Genomic DNA, 17,191 nt, shown 5'->3' with positions numbered 1-17,191 from the left:
CATGCCTACCAAAGTCTACAGTACCTTAAAAATATGTTTTCTGCTTTATCTCACTATTAAACAGCAATTTTTGGCTGGAAATATAAAATGTGTTCCCTGTACCTAAGTCTTAAGAGAAAATCAGTGTTTTTTAGCTCCCATGAAAACAGTGCACTACTGGTCTTCTGCTGTCTTGTTTGGTACGTTTTATTAATATATGTACATTTTAACAAAACATTTCAAACTATAAGAAAACATATTTGTACTTAATGATGGAGGCAACAGTGGATTAAAATCTCCCACATGTTGTGATGCAAAATTGCTGATTTACTCTATGGACTTTGATGTGGACTATAGCTTAGTCAGACTAACATATACCTGGATAATTCAATTAATAGTCCAATTATTCCTACATGTAAATGCTAAGTCAGACTGGAGTCGAACTTGGCATTCTGTGCATGCACTGGAATTTCCTCCCTAGCCTTTGAGTGATCATGTGCAAATACATACAAAAAATGTATGTTTAATTTGGATGCTTTTTTGTTTTCTGCTTGTGTAAATGTGTAACTGTTGAGTGTTTTTCTTAATTGCATGGTCAGGACTCCCTTTAAAAAGAATCTCAATGGGATTTTCCTGGTTAGTTAAATAATTAAAACCCAACTCACTGTTACACACTGGCCCTTTAATGTTATTTTACAGTTCCCCCTGTTACTCCCATCATCACAATCCCATTAAATGGATATAATATTGTTGATGTGTGCACAGAGACAAAGTCATGTGCAGTTGATGGGATGCATAGTGGGTGGATTCCTCTGTGGAGCACCGCCTGTTTGTGTGTGTGTGTGTGTGATTTTTACTGTAGTATTGGGGTGGTTGCTCGCACGTGCCGCTTCCTGTCGCCTTTGTCCCGCTCCACAGTCTGTCTGCTCTTCCTCATCATCACCACCATCATCATCTCGCTCGCTTCTGCTTTTCCTCGCGGGAGGAGTCTCGGCGTTTTTCTGCGAGGAACAATGACGGGATTCCCGTCTTCCCACCTGGAGGAGGATGTTGTTGCTGTTGATGCTGATGCTGATGCTGCCGATGATGATGATGAGGATGGGATCATGGTGCGTCTTTTCACCGTTTGCGTCCCTGAACTGGTTTCCTTTGGATGATGCGCAGAGCGGATCTCGGTTATGTTGCAGCCTGATTTAGACGAACCCCATCCCAGCAGGAGGTCCATGCCCGGGTGTTTGCGTCTTCATCACCATGTCCCCAGCATCGGCTGCAGCGGCCAGTGAAAGCACCACCGCCGCCGCCGCCACCGAGACCACCACCACAGAGACCACCACCACAGAGACCACCGAGACCACCACCGAGACCACCACCGAGACCACCACCACCACCGTCCCCGAAGAGCAGCCGGACAGTCCCCGGGAGGAGGTGAGGACACACTGTTTGCAGAATATAGGCCAGTTTTCTCACCTAATGTCGTGTAAATTAATCCTGTGATTGCTGTGACAAAATATCACTGGGATCACAACAACAAACTCACAATGATAATGAGATTATTAGGGGCTTTAATTAAAGCGTCAGCGTAAAAACGCACCAGCGGGGAATCACAACGTAATTGTATCAGTGGGCTAATAATATGCAGAACTAACACATGAACCTGAATCAGTCCAAGCGCGCACCCGAGAGTGTGCACGTGCACGGATGTCATCCTCCTCCTGCATGCTCCTCAGTTTTCCAACTCCACACACACACATATTTAAATGTTTCCAAAATGGGATTAAGGGACTTTTATGGGATCTGGGAAAGGATTTAAGTTAAAAAAACAAAAACAAAAAAAACACCATCAGGAAATATGGAATTATAGGAAAACATGTCTGTCAAGATCATCATGAGCAAAAATAACCGTGATTCACAATTTAATTGAGATTATTGTACGACCTACTTCCTGTAATTACTTTTGATATAGTAAATAAGACTTTTACTTCAGTAATATTATAAAAAAGTGACCAACATCTACCAAAGTCATTTTCTTGTAGATACTTGTACTTTTATTCAAGTATCCCGTTAAGGTACATGACTATATGATGCACGGAAACTCACCAGACTTGGTGTGCACGTCAGGACGTGTGCAAATTGCGATGCGACCGAGATTTATGGCAATCCGGTGAATTTTGCAGGAAATATAGGGAAAAAACACATATTCACATTTTGCGTTCCCGCTAGCCACGCAGCAGGGCTTCTTCTGCCCAGACAGACACCAACGTCAACATCCTCTGATCTGTATGTGGGTTACGGTACTGACCAAAACGGTATGTCACAAAAAATGTCATAAAATTATATACAAATTTGTTGTATGAACAAATACCTTGCATTAGCAAAAACGATAAACAACAAAATAATTCACTAGGACTGTACATTGTATTTCATGCCACTCACATGCTATATTAATATTAATGACTTCCCCCATTTACGACCATCTCGATAATGGAAATGCACCACAATCAACTTAATGCGAGTGCTTTTTATTGCCGTAATGTCGTATATTGCTCTGTCCTAAAACTGCCACCGAGACGGCGACAGAATAAAAGCTTTTTTTTTTAAATTTCCGTATGACAAAACTAAAATTAATGAGGGTTTGTTACAGAAAGAGCTTTTTTACACTGAGTGAGAGCAGATGCGTGAAGTAAAATATCATATTACTGGACCATTATCTGTTTCTTTTAAAGACAAACAGGCAAATACTGATTTCATTCTTGTTTTTTTTACTTCCCTTTGTTTAGACTTACCATAAAACATGTATGTCACATGTTACATATCCATGACACGAGGGAGTTTTTATACGCAACACAGACAGTCTAATAAAGTGAAGAGAAACTCAGTTAAAAGCACCACAGTGGTGTTGAGAATTGTGACTCTCATTGGCTCTCACAGATTCTTACTGGAGTGTTATATTTCATTTTATTTCCCCCTGAAAGAACACCTTTGACTTATTCCTAATGACTTCTCACTGGTGTTTTCATGCTCAAGTGCCCAGTTACCATGTGTGTTGAATTTTTATTTGTTTAAAATACAAAACTACACTGTGTACACAGATTTTAGCTGAACATATTGACATTTTTTTTGCCATATTCCTGGCGTTCAGTCTCTCTCCGTGACCTTATGTGACATATTAGGTGTAAAAAGAGGTCACTGTTCCTATTTATATGCAGCCACGGCAGGGGATTTTCTGTCTAATGTTAATGTTTATCAGACGTGTCAACGACACTGGTTTCATGTGGTGAGTCACCTTCGTGCTGTCCACAGGCCCGAGGAGCATCTGAATTCAACCAGTTCCTTTTTAATTTAAAGGTGCATTATGTAATAAATCTAAAGCAGCTGACCATAAAATCCTCCTAATATGTCACTGAGACTCAGGAATAATGTTCATATAACAACTCACCAACAACAACAGTACAGCCAAAATATTTGCATTAAAAAAAGTCTTTTGCAGACTGCAAATCATGTTTATGTTTTGAAATCATGTTTTGGCATGCGGCGCCACCTACCGCCGTCTACCAGTCATTGCAGTCAGTAGAGTCTCAGCTGCCGAGCAACCACGGGTTGCCAGTGACGTCAGAAAAAACGAAACCTAAAAGAACTCGTTATTTTGAATTTGAATGTAGTAACTGTTTTTGGCCACATTCTCACATATGGCACCTTTAAATGTCACATTTTGTCATAATAATAATAATACAAACAATAACAAGGATACAAAGTTGGATTTGCTCTCTTCATGGCCCACTGGAATTAGTGACATCTAATGCCTCGTCTCTACATGGTTTGTTTTCCATCACTATAGTATCTCCTCAAAGTAGGCGGGGTCATCAGTTCAGTGCCCGGCTGCATGAGAGTGCCGTGACTTTGTTTTATATGCAACACAAACAAATTAGTTACTAGTGACTTGTAAAGCAGTTGTTTTGATGAACTGAATCATTAGAATCAGTTAACTAAAAAGAATCAAAAAGCTCATGAATAAACGCCTCTCGCTTGCAGCAAAGGGTTCATTTCAGCTGGGAATTAAAGTGTTAATCCCTGCTGCTCTGTGGGGTGTAGCCTTAGGTTGGCAGGGGAGCCGGGGACCACGTGACCAAGGTGGTGAAGATAATTATGGTGAAATAGCATCCATTATTTATGCCCGTCTGTCACTGTAAGAGCACCGGGCCGATTCAGTCGATACACTGATGCTGGTTTATTTGACTGTTGTGATTATTAGATGTTGTTGTTGTTGTTTTTAAATTGAATCATTGCTGCTACGGCACAACACTGAGTGTTTAAAGCCGACGCAGCGACAGACTCTGCTTTAGCGCGATGTCTGTGATGCAGAGGTTTGGAATGGATTTCGTTACACTTCCATCTTTTCTCGGGGCGTTTGAATTTGTGCCCGGTTTCGAGTTGCAGTTTTCCCAAAAGGTGTGACTGGCTCTTGATGTATGCACTGGGGCTTGCTGTGCCCCGAGGTGATTAAGATGGCACTGGCTTTATTTATGCTGCCAGAGTGATCCCGCTGCTGTTTTCCAGCTGGCTTGACAGAATATGTGTGTGTGTGCATGCGCGTGTTACCTTTTTAGGACCATTTTCTTGATCATGGAGACCCAAACCTAGTCCTAATGAGCCACAACCTAATCTTGGAAGAAATGGGAAATAGTTAAGTTTAGGGTTAGGATTTGATATATCTATAAATATCTAATTGCGATTATTTTGACTCAGAATATGAGAGGAAATGGTTCCTTAATTATTCTCATTTTCATTTGAATAACATTTTACATGATTACATATAGTTAGACACTAACTGGTTATGGATAAAGGTCAGGGATTAAAACCTTTTATTCAGGCTGTGCCCAATCTCTCGCTCCTTTCCTGTTCCCAGACATCACATTTATATAAAGGCATCTGCCAAAGCCACTCACACACCCACACACACACATAAGGTGTACTTAATATTTTTTTCCTGAATCTGCTTTTATGAGTGGGCGATTCTTTCAATTATTACAGGCCATGTCAGACCATGACATGAGCCGCCGGTTCACAGCTCATACATAAACAATGTAAAAGCACTTACAACACAGAGAAATACCCTTAAATATTTTATATGCGGGAGCAACTCCTTTAATTTTTTTTTAAGTTTATACAAAATTTCTAAGGTCAACCTCAGGTTCACCAAAAAAGAAATAGTAATTTTAGGGTTAGTATGTAACATTTGAAAGGGTTTATCCTTATAAATTGAATATACGACCCATAAGTATGTTTGTTTAAGTGTATATTTGCATTAAAATAATACATTGTTTGGTTTTCATAGCTCTAGAAAAAGCTCTGCCCTGTCTCTACAGCAGCAGTCATAGCATGTTTGAAAATGGAGAACAAAGAAGAATGACATCCTTTCTGGCATGCAAGGGCCACCATAGTTCTCTGATGCACTTTGGAAACATCCCTAATTGATAGATATCACGAATACTTACACAATTAAGTTTCAATCTGACCCACTACACTCTTAGAAATAAGGGTTCCAAAAGGGTCCTTCTACAAGCTTCTGAAAAACCCTTTCATGAAAGAAAGGGCCTTTCAAGGGTTCTTAGCTTAGCTTCTTAGTTAACACTAATGGTTCCAGTAAGAACCGTTTTGAAAATCCTTTAAAACCCCTTTCCTGAATAAAGGGGTTTGAAGGGGTTCTTGGTGGAACCTTCCAAAAGGGTTCCAGGTGAAACCTTTATAAAAAGTTTCTACCTGGAGCCAAAAATGGTTCTTCAATGAGGACAAGTCGAAGAACCTTATATGGTTCTACTTAGCACATTTATTTCTTAGAGTGTAGTTTCCTCAATGCTTTGATGTGACCATGTATTTTGTTATTATTTACTATCACAGTATTGTTTTTGTGACTCACTGCTTATTTCTTCTGCTCGTCTTGTAGCAGCGACCACAGAAACAGTCCCTGTCTAAGTCCTTGTGCCAGGAAAGCCACTGGAAATGCCTGGTTCTCTCCCTCCTGATGTACGGCTGCATCGCGGTGATGGCCTGGTGCCAGGTGACCAAAGTCACGCGCCTCTCCTTCGACAGCGCTTACAAGGGAAAGTCCATGATGTACCACGACAGTCCCTGCTCCAACGGCTACATCTACATCCCTCTGGCCTTCCTGGCCATGCTCTACGTGGTCCACCTGGTGGAGTGCTGGCACTGCTACACCAAGAACGTACTGCAGTACAAGGTGGACGTGGAGACCGTGGTGGAGCGCGTCCAACGCATGCAGCAGGCCACGCCTTGCATCTGGTGGAAGGCCATCAGCTATCACTATGTCAGGAGAACGCGGCAAGTGACGCGGTACCGCAACGGAGACGCCTACACCACCACGCAGGTGTACCACGAGCGAGTCAACACTCACGTGGCAGAGGCGGAGTTTGATTATGGGAACTGCGGAGTTAAGGACATCTCAAAGCAACTGCTGGGTCTGGAGAGCTTCCCGATCACCAGGCTGAGGTTCACAAAGTGCTTTAGCTTTGCCAGTGTTGAGTCAGAGAATACATATTTGACCCAGCGGGCCAGATTCTTCACAGAGAACGAGGGTCTGGATGACTACATGGAGGCCCGTGAGGGTATGCATCTGAAGAATGTAGACTTTAAAGAGTACATGGTTGCCTTTTCTGATCCCAATCAGCTTCCCTGGTACACATCTAACTCCACTTTTTGGGTGGCAGCTGCTTTCACCCTCTCTTGGCCTCTGCGGGTGCTGATGGAGTATCGTACCGCCTGTGCTCACTACCATGTCGAGAAGCTGTTTGGCTTTGACTTTGTGCCAGTCACACCATCTGAGGAGCGGCCGTATTGCCGCCACATCCCAAGAGTCAACACAATCGACAGCACAGAACTCGAGTGGCACATCCGCTCCAATCAGCAGCTGGTGCCCAGCTACTCGGAGGCGGTTCTCATGGACCTGGCTCAGCTCTCTGGGAGCAGCAACAGCTACCCCGTAGGTGGCGGCTACAGGCAGAACTGCGAACGCTGTCACCGCGCCATCAGCAGCTCGTCCATCTTCTCTCGCAGCGCCCTGAGCATCTGCAACACCGCGAGCCCGCGCATCCCCTTCAGCGCCAGCCGCTTCTCGCTGGGCCGCTTGTACGGCTCCAGGCGCAGCTTCCCGTGGAGGAGCAGCGGCAGTCTGAATGAGCGGTCCTGCCCCACGGAGAGCACTCACTGTCTGTCAGATCAACAGACCACCGAGGAGAACCCTCCAAACTATCAGGAGGCTGGGTACTTCCCTGTGCTCATTGTGCATCGCAACGAGGGCTGCCTCAACCACGACCACCACTCCCTGCACAGAAACGGCTCCTGTGTAGAGACTTCACTATGACCCACGTGTGCCACACTTGACTGAGCAACCAATACAATGACTCAGGCACAGAGAAAGACGCCATTCAGTGCTGGTATTAACATTTGTCCTGAGTCATCCGATCACTGAGTGCAGACTGCGCTAGGTACAGTTCTAAATCTTCCCAATCTGTCCTGAATGTGTCCTCAGATCAGATCCCAGAAACAGCAGTCGGAGGAGGTTTGAGGATTCATATGGCCACTAGGGATGGGCGATATGGGCTAAAGTTCAACCAGAATACTTCATATTATTGACCCTAAATCTATCACTGCATCTCGAGAGCGCCACAAACACGTAAATACGTCCTCAACACCAGGCATTTATCGCAATTATTTTTACCTTGATATATTGTGAACGATAAGCTAATACCCATCCCTACTGGCCACACAGTTGAACTTTGATTTACTGGAGCTTCCCTAGTCTCTTTTCTATGTCACAAGGAAACACTAACACACATCAGACTCATGAAAGTCATACTTTATTCATACGGTTAATTTGAATAAAGGGCTGGGGCCACCAGATCTGATTATACACTTCCAGGACGCATTTTAATGCCAGGTGTGAACAGTTCTACGTAAGACTATTTGCATGCAGTCAAACCACTGAGCAGTGACGTTAACAGACAATAAAGACTTCTGCTTCTAACTTCTACATCAAGTTGTCATCTACAAGCTACGCAAAAAAAGGATTTGGTTCCTGGGTGGCCTTGACGATGAGACCTTTGTCCAAAAATAAAACGTGGCTTTAAAAAAACACCCCGATGCCGAAGCGTCGCGACCTCGATTAACCCTACGGCGTCCGTAACCAGCGAGGACGCGGCCGAGTCACATCCTACTGTAAATGCCACACTTGTAGATCTTAGTCACAGACGGTGTGCAGAGGACATGAGTAACAGTTTCTCGCATTTGGAGCCTAAAATAGATTTTGACTCAATTGGCAAGACGTGACTGGGGATATGAAACTCGGCGTGCGAGTGATGAATTATTGATAAACGGATTGACACGTAATGTGTGAATGGGGTGAAACATGAAGGGGGGAAACATATCACCGTCGCACCTCGCTCAAAGATTCATCAAAAAGGTGTCGTAGTTTTGCGAAAATAAGACTTTATAAAAATGAACTGAAATTGTGCCCGAGTATAAAATACAAACATCTGCAATTTCCTAATCCAACGTCAGCGCTCATGGAAACTCACTGGGGAGGAGGAAACAAAGGGGTTAACGTTTCCACAGTACAAAAATAAACGTCTGGTACAGATGCTGAAATATCCCGATAGCTGAAATCAGCTTGGTGGCGATGACATTATACTTCTCCGGCTTGCTAAATATAGAAACACGGTCGATGAATAATTTAGCACAGGAAAGCTAAAGGACACGACAACTCTACAACTTTAAAAGTGTACGTTTTGTAAAACGGCCAACTGTATCTTACCACACGATACTGATGCGTCGGTGTCACCTCAGCTATTTTTTCACTCTCAAACCTCCATTTTAATTTCATATTTGGCAATAATTTTTATTCAGCCTACCTCTTTATTTAAGTGCCTAGCGAGGAACTGTTAACCGACAAGCATTTGCTACCATAACCTAGTAATGTCATCTCAACATGTGTCCCTTTAAAGAGTATCACATGGTTTTACTTCTTGTTTTAGATATAAAAGGTCAGTGCGTCCTGTTTTGCAGATGAATTACTTCATAATGTAAAACAGGTTTTATACAGGGAGCTCTGTGCTGCTGCTGCTGCTGCCGATGATGATGATGCATATCAGTGAGGCAACCAGAGAGCTGGCCATCAAAGATGCTACAAATAGGCAGAGGCCTGGATTCACTACTGATAGTGTCACATTTAATATGACAGGATTACTTACTAATAAAAAACTGAACTGAGTGCATGCACTGTCTCAGTCCTGGTGAATTTAGTTTGAAACATCGGCTAAACGCACCGTCAGCTCCACGCGACTCTCTTTGTGTTCCTCAGAACAGTAGCAGTGTTAAGACCTCATGTCACCCGACGATGTTCCTGCGCTGCACTGAGGAAGCAACAGCGACATTGAGCAAGTAAAGCGCAACGGTCGAAAAGTTGATGGCGTATACTGAAAACACTAACACAGTTCTAGCACTACTCGGATCGGTATCAGGCATCGTTTTCCGTTGCTTAGCAGTTGTGTTCATTGTACTGAATCATTAGAATCTGTTAATTAAAAAGATAAGTCCAGTACTTCCTGCATGACACAAAAGAATACGGTTGAGCAGGATGTGATTCGGCTCGCGATCGCCGGCTTTTGGCAGTGCTGTCACTAAATACACCAGACTAAAAGACTTGTACCGCCACCTAATGGTAAAGTGGGATACTAGAGGACCCTGACGTGTGAGTATACCAGGGTCTGAGATATGCGGGCTTTACAGAAAAGCCAAAAAAAACTGGGTAGATTTGAGCCAAGCCATGCTAGAACTGTACAATGGAAAAGCACCATGAGAAACACCCACGAAAGATATCAGAGGTGAATTCTACTGCTCAAAAAAACAGATTTTTCTTGCCCCTGTGCTGCCTCTGTATACACACAAATGCTCCCTCAGTCAGGTCTGATAGTATTGCTTCACAGAGGCTGTTTTCTGATTAAATACGCAGCAAACTAAGCTTATTGTTTCTGTTCACAACAACCAAATAGAAGCAGAATAATAACATCAACAACGCAAATCATCAAATAGTAATAATAATACAACAATAAAATAATAAACCTAGCATGCTATGACTGTGGAGAGACGGTTAAACAAAAAAAAAAGATTGAACAGTGAGGATGTGGACTGCGAGCGGACATTTTGTTTTACTTCCCCGTTTCAACCTCTCCATGATACCAGGCTTGTACTGTACATTGTGGCCATTTAGCCATATTCATTACATTCCACGTGTGGTGTTAGGTTTTCGGGGGACGATCTATCTCTATAGCAATACGACAGAACTCACTGGAAACAGTCAAAAACAATGAGATGGTTTAACAACGAAAAGGATTCTACGAAAAGCTGCCATTTTCATTCAAGCAGTGACAATTATGATTGAAAACAGTCGGTCAGCTGTTTGAACCTGTTTTCATCTATGCACGCTCTTACTGTACCACTCAGGATCATATTCAGGACAAGGACTCGGCTTGTAACAAATACCCCCCAAAACGTGGTCATATCGCTTTCATTTTCTCAGTTATGCAGATGCTTCATTTTGCTGAAAGTCTCAATAACAGCAAACACAGGATGTGATAACTCAACTAATGTTCTTATTATATAGTAGATATAACATGTTAAGTATCGATTCTGTTCGCACCAATAAACACGAAGAATATCTTGGATGTAGTTATTATAGACACTGGTAAACATGAGTCATGAGCTGTAAAATAATGTACAAACCCAGTTTTAGGGGCCTTTTTTTAACCATTTAATTATTAATGACTATTGCCATTTTTATATTTTATAAAAAATAGGGTTTTATTTATGGAAGATAAAGTTTTAATTTCATCTTGACCATACTCCATAAGAGCACTTAAACCAATTACATATTAGGTAAAGTAAATACACTTGTATGCACAAGTGAAATTCAATAACAAGCTAAAAAAGTTAAAGGCAATTTAAAGTAGTCGGTTAAAGCAAATAAAGAATTAATATTATTTTTACTATTAGGTAATAATAACTAGTAGGAAAATCTACAAACAAACACATCACATTATTCTCATTCACAATAAGCCAACGAGCCTCTCTGATGGCTTCACTGTGATCTTCATCAATATTAGAAATAAAATATGTTTACCGGTGCAATGTTTACGCAACAATACTGACAAAATATCTTCAAAAAAAAACCACATTTTCTCCATAGGCGACTGTTAGCGTCAAGACTTTTGTCGAGCAAAGCACTTAAACCCTTTATCGTGTCCATGTGTCCCTTCACTCAACGACGCTGTAGGGCTTTGTCCTTTTATAATTAAATGTTGTTGTTATTGTTGTTGTTTTTAAAAAAAAAACACTGTAGGGCAGAACGGCTCTTTACTGTAAATAAAATGATAGATGACGATGACTGTCGGTGTTGGATTTTAGACGAACGTCAGAAAAACGGCAACGCGATCCCTTTTAAAAAATGCCACTGACAGCACAGTGTAGGCATTTATCTTTTCAATGCATTTTACATATTTAATAAATGAATGATTTGACTGATTTAAAACGTGGTTGACACCCATATCTGTTGATAATAATAATAATGATTGTACACGGTAACAGACAGTAACAGTTTGATCATGAAAAGCTTAGTCTTGTCTTATAACTCAACTGAATTTGTGAGTTACAGAAATAACTGGGAAAACTACACGATTAATAACCAGTAGAATACTGTGGGTGAAATAAAACAATGCAAGTCAACGTCTGTGAAGATTCTCGGTCATCTTCAGTAATTAGCCGTGGTTACTGGACGAGCTTATAAAGACGTTTCACCTTCAGTTACTGGAGTTAGTCTTCACCTCAACTCAAGCAAGTCCAGTAGCCTACAGCTAAAAATACTGCAAAAGCAAGTCTATACGTGTTCCAACACCACAATGTTGCCTTGATGTTACATATGGACTGAATACCAAATCTGTGTACATGGAAACAAAACTCCTCAATAAACTCAAACGCTTACTAAAACATGTGTCTGTGTGTGGAGTTTGCATGTGTCTTCCCGGGATCTCTGCAGAGCCCACGTTCATAGAGTTAAGACAAAAATAGACGTCTATATAGCTATAAGTTGTCTCTGCACATGATGATATATGCCATGACCTGTTGAGATTAATTTTTTGTTTGTCTCTTTAGAGCAGGGGTGTCAAACTCATTTTCACTGAGGGCCACATCAGCATAATTGTTACTCACCTCAAAGGGTCAGATGTAACTGTCCTACAGAATAAATGTAACCAAATATAATGTAAAATAAAGGTAACTACTGCGTAACATATTGCTAAATAACTTTCTGTATTTATTACTTGATGCATATACAATGATACACTGTGATCTAGTGACGGTCCCGTCACTTTGCGGGTAACGCAATCGCCATGCATTGTGGGAAATGTAGTTTATGGTCAACTCATGCCTTAAAGCAGCATAGACCTATTTTTACACAGATTTTTAAGACCATGGGGGCCTTGAGTTTGACACATGTGCCTTAGAGCATTAAAAAATGTTCAGAAAATCACCAAAATAAACTTGTTAATTGAAACTAATAAGCACAAAGACAGAAATTAGATTTTAAATGAATACACCGGTCAGGAATCAAGGACCACTAAAGAGTGATATTTGTCGCAAAGAGGACGTGTTGATGTCTACTTGTCTGTCTTTTCCCGAGCTCGTCTCTCGTTTTCTAAACTCTCGTTGGTCCAAACCACCTGGTTGATGAACGCAACGATCCGCTCGTCGACTTCCGTCAGGCGGAGATCGCACTCTGTCACACTGGTGTTGCGAGACATGGCCCCCTGCAGAGCTTTACCTCCATCCTGCACACACACACACACACACAAAGAAAAAAACAATCACTCACATTCTGTCACGTATGCATTTCAACGTATCGGAAACAACCATAACAATCTTGAAAGGTTCTGATTATTGCTGTCTCTGGTCAACAGTGTTTTCAGTGTCTGAAACAGTCGTTTCTGTGAGGAGGAGACCAAGGTCAAAGATATTGATGATTCTGCACAGTGCATTTCTGCTCTGCAGGTGATTTTTGATCCTCCACTGAGTTTTCCCGTCAAAGACACAATATACTGTGGGATCTCGAAAAGGAGAGAGCGAAAGAGAGAGAGAGAGAGTGTGAGATGAGGAAAATTCACAGGGGAAACGAACGCTTGCTCAGATTTCCATTATTCCATGTTTTCCACACATGAATAATTTAACAATCGTTGTACTTTAAAGCCTTTTTCCTTCTGTTTACTTCACTGTACCAGTACCATATTTCAGGAAAAAGTGCAGATAAACAAGTGTTTCAAAGTGCTGGGTTTGCTAAATATTTAACAAAAATGTTAAAAAGATGATTTGAATGCAGTGGGTGTGAATTTGTTATTCTCTGTCACAGTTCACATATTAAAAATCAGCAAACCCAGCAAGTTTAAAGTGTCTTAGCATTTCATTATTTAAATTACAGATTCATTTTCTGTTCAGTCACATATGGTGTTTTTTTTTTTGTTTTTTTTTAAATAGAATTGAATCGGTTTTACATCCAACTTACCAAACTATTCAGGTCAAGACTCTTAAAAGGAGATATAACAAAATTATTTTTTTCTGGCTTGAAATTTCTTGCTTGAAATGGTAGCAATGATGGAAAGATAGCAATAGGATAGCAATCTTATTTTCTTATGTCTAATCATATTATTATTTATGGCAAGAGATTTTAACATTTAATCTGTAGATGTGATCATCACTAGTGATATATGCAACGTCATTCTTACTCGTCAAAACTACAGTTACAGATAACTGCAGTTCAGTTTATAATCGTCAGAAATGATGTCACTTTTGCCATTCATGTGTATGGGGTACACTTGAATTTTTAGATCTCTTTAATTCCAGTTTCAGATCTCTACAATGCCGTCAAGACGAGTCATATTTCAAGTTTAAGATATCTTTAGTTTCAGACAGTGAGAATGACGTTGTGGATATCTGAAACTGAAATTAGATATATCTACAAAAAACTGATTTGCAGATTATCTGAAACTGAAATGAGATATATCTACAGAATGACAAACCCCATACACATGGGATGGCAAACGTGACGTCATTATGACGAGTAGAAAACTGAATTGCAGCTTATCTGAAACTGCAGTTGTGACTAGTGCGAATGACGTCACACATATCTACAACTACAATGGAATTACGACCAGTCAAAATGACGTCACGGATACCGTCAAAGAGAGTCAAACTTGGTGATTAAATAAAAGATAATAAAAGGCTTTTCCAGAGTTCACAGACCAATAAAACTACACAAAATAATACATTAGACTATTTAAAAACATGTAGCAACGGATAGCCGGCGAAACTTAACAGCTACATAAGCTAGCAGGTAAAATTAACAGTTTACATCACTTAGTTTTACATTTGAAAACAACATAATTCCTCATTATACCTTGTTGCCGCTTTTAACTCGAGAAAAACTTCCGTTGAACGTTTGTTTTTCTTCGTAAACCTTTGTTTATCTCCTTGTTCTTTACCGTTTTACCGTTTCTTTTTTTCGGCGGAAGTTAGTTACATGCGCATACTATTCTTTCAAAATAAACTTCCGGTTTAACAGGAAATGACAAAAAAAAAGTCACATTACAGTGCAACCACGTTATTTACAGTCTCACTTACCTCACCCAGGTTGTTGCAGGACAGATTGATGCTCTTCAGGATGTTCTTCTGTGACAGAGCTTCAGCCAGAGCGACGGCTGTGGGCGCAGTCACCTCATTTCCTCCGAGGTGCAGGTGACGGAGGGTGTTGTTTTTCAGCAGGGCCTCACCTATGGCCTGACCTCCCTCATCTCTCACGCGGTTGAGACGCAGGTTGAGGGACAACAGGGTGGAGTTCTTGGACAGAGCGTGAGCTATGGCTTTGGCACCGTGGTCCCGGATCACGTTGTCGCACAAGTTCAGGACCTCCAGATGACCTCTGCTGAGCAGTTTGCCGATACCTCTGGCTCCTCTGTCCCCAATCAGGTTGTGAGAAAAGTCCAGCTCCCTCAGGGACGGATGGTCCAGGAGATGTTTCACCAGAAGGCGACACTTGTTGTCCTCGATGTGGCTTTGGTGGAGCCTCAGAAGCTGTGGTGTACAGAAGAGTTTGTGTGTTGAGAAGCACCAGTCAGACTTTGTTTGTGTACCTAATAAAGTGGTCACAGACTATAAATGGTGTTTTTATTCTATGAATTTGCCATATGCGTATATTCCATTCATCTATTTCTAACCTCTATAATGAAATAGTGTGTTACACCAGTTTAAATGAAATATATTTGGGTTTTGGTGCATTTTCTAATGAAAATAGTGGTACTTTTCAGCCTTAATATCAACACCAAAAATGTTGTGTAGCTTCCTTATCATGCGCACAAACCAGTATTACATAAAGGCCATGTTTTCATGCTGTAATAAATCGAAGTTGCAGGCAGATGCTCTGCTGTCTGTGCTTTAACGTGAACAGAACTTTAGGGTTTAGGGTTGTACCAAGAGCAGTTTTCCAGTTTGGGGACATTTCTGAAATTATATTATTTCAGAAAACAAAGCCAGAATTGCTGGAATTGCAACAAAAATAAACAAACTCCATACAATCTACATACGATATTCACCTTCAAGGTCTTACAGGACATCAGGGCCTTGGCGAGGGACTCACAGTCTCTGTCAGTCATCTCAAACATCTTCCACTCAAAGTTCATCCCACACTGTTTGACCCTGTACACTAAATGCAGCTCTTCCAGGTTGCTCAGCTTGTCCAGCAGGATGCCAAAGTCAAAGTGGTCCATAGAAGGTCCTTCATACTCATGTTCACTCGCCAACTCTTCCTCTTCCTCCATCTGCCTCTGTGGCTCCTTGATGGGCGTCAGCAGCTGGCCGATGTCCAGCCTCTTGACATAGTTCCTGCAGTGTGGGACCATGTCCAGAACCGCCTCGGGCTCCGTTACATCCGGAATGAAAAGCTCGATCACGTTCTCCAGGCGTCTCTCGAAGAACATTCGCTTCCAGCTGTGGCCGTAGAGTGACACGTCACAGAGGTCCCACCGCTGCTCACAGCACCGCTTCCAGTAAACGCCGTCGTCGACGGTGTTGGCCGAGACGTGCAGAGGCAGCGAGGGAGAGAGCCTCTCCTGGATGAAATGTCTCTGACTGGGCGTGAGTTGTTCAAATATGGGGTTTTCTGGAACAGGTGGAAGATTTGCAATCGTTTTTTTTTTGCAGCTACATAAGAAACAACTGCGTAGACAAAAACGCACCTAAAAACAAAAGCTTACCCTCGAAGTTGCTCGCGATACTTTGCAGGCACAGGTTTGACAGACGAGGAACCAGAGCCAGAGTCCAGTGAGGATCTTCAGCAATGATGGTCCTCGTCTTCCTCGGCCTTTCTGGGGCCTTGAGGTTGGATCCTGGAGGATAGTAGGACTTGGGCATTGTTGCAGTGGTTGGACAGATTACGTTGACAGTCCCCCTGTTAAAAAAAACACATTAAAACTTAGAGAAACTAACCTTGGTTAAATAAACAATTAGTAAGCTTTGGCCCATTCCACTTAAAATTCTAAAACATGTGTTTCACAGGGTTCCCACACATTTGTTGACTTCAAATTCAAGGACTTTCCAGGACCAATTCCAACACTGGATGTGCCGACACTTGTACAGGCCGCTTTGTCCATGGTGTCCACTTTTATTGATTTGCAGCACGCTCTGCATCTGGACAAGCGATTGTCCTTTGGGATCTCGGACAAACCGGTCTTTGTGATTTTCTCGGGTGAGCCAGAGATCTTGGAATTTGTATTTCCCAGGCATCACGTCACTTGCTCCGTCTTGCTTAACGCTACTCACTCAATCTTCTGCACGGAATCTCGTGTCAACAACAGCGCTAGTAATTACGATCCCACGGCCGTTCTGCATAGGCAATAGGACCCGTGTGGGAACCCAGGTTTCACAAAAGCAATTTGTTTTTCCAGTAAAACACACTGTATGAATAAATACATTAAAAACTAACAAACAGTACAACAAAAAACATAAATAATACTATAAATGACATTATAAGGTACTACCATCCTAAATCCAGTTAACATAACGACCTTATATCACAGTTTTTTCTACTGGTAACAAGATAAACGAA

General features: G+C 41.7%; 2 protein-coding genes across 2 annotated transcripts; one reads left to right on the top strand and one right to left on the bottom strand.

The window, feature by feature from the left end:
- Window positions 1–1,230: 1,230 nt before the first annotated feature.
- tmem151ba (transmembrane protein 151Ba) lies at window positions 1,231–7,354 on the top strand (the record flags this gene model as incomplete). The annotated part of the gene is made up of 2 exons (XM_083898600.1): window positions 1,231–1,404; window positions 5,921–7,354. 2 exons carry the CDS (start codon window positions 1,231–1,233, stop codon window positions 7,352–7,354), a joined length of 1,608 nt encoding a protein of 535 aa, XP_083754726.1.
- Window positions 7,355–12,698: 5,344 nt separating this feature from the next.
- drc5 (dynein regulatory complex subunit 5) lies at window positions 12,699–16,497 on the bottom strand (the record flags this gene model as incomplete). Its single annotated transcript, XM_083898597.1, has 4 exons — window positions 12,699–12,869; window positions 14,713–15,162; window positions 15,681–16,246; window positions 16,341–16,497. The coding sequence occupies 4 exons, from the start codon at window positions 16,495–16,497 to the stop codon at window positions 12,699–12,701; spliced, it is 1,344 nt and encodes a 447-aa protein (XP_083754723.1).
- Between the last annotated feature and the right edge of the window lie 694 nt (window positions 16,498–17,191).

Source organism: Microchirus variegatus, assembly GCF_963457635.1.
Source record: "Microchirus variegatus genome assembly, chromosome: 12".
NCBI lineage: Eukaryota > Metazoa > Chordata > Actinopteri > Pleuronectiformes > Soleidae > Microchirus > Microchirus variegatus.
Note: the sequence above shows the minus strand (reverse complement) of the source record. Positions and strands in the feature narration are given on the sequence as shown.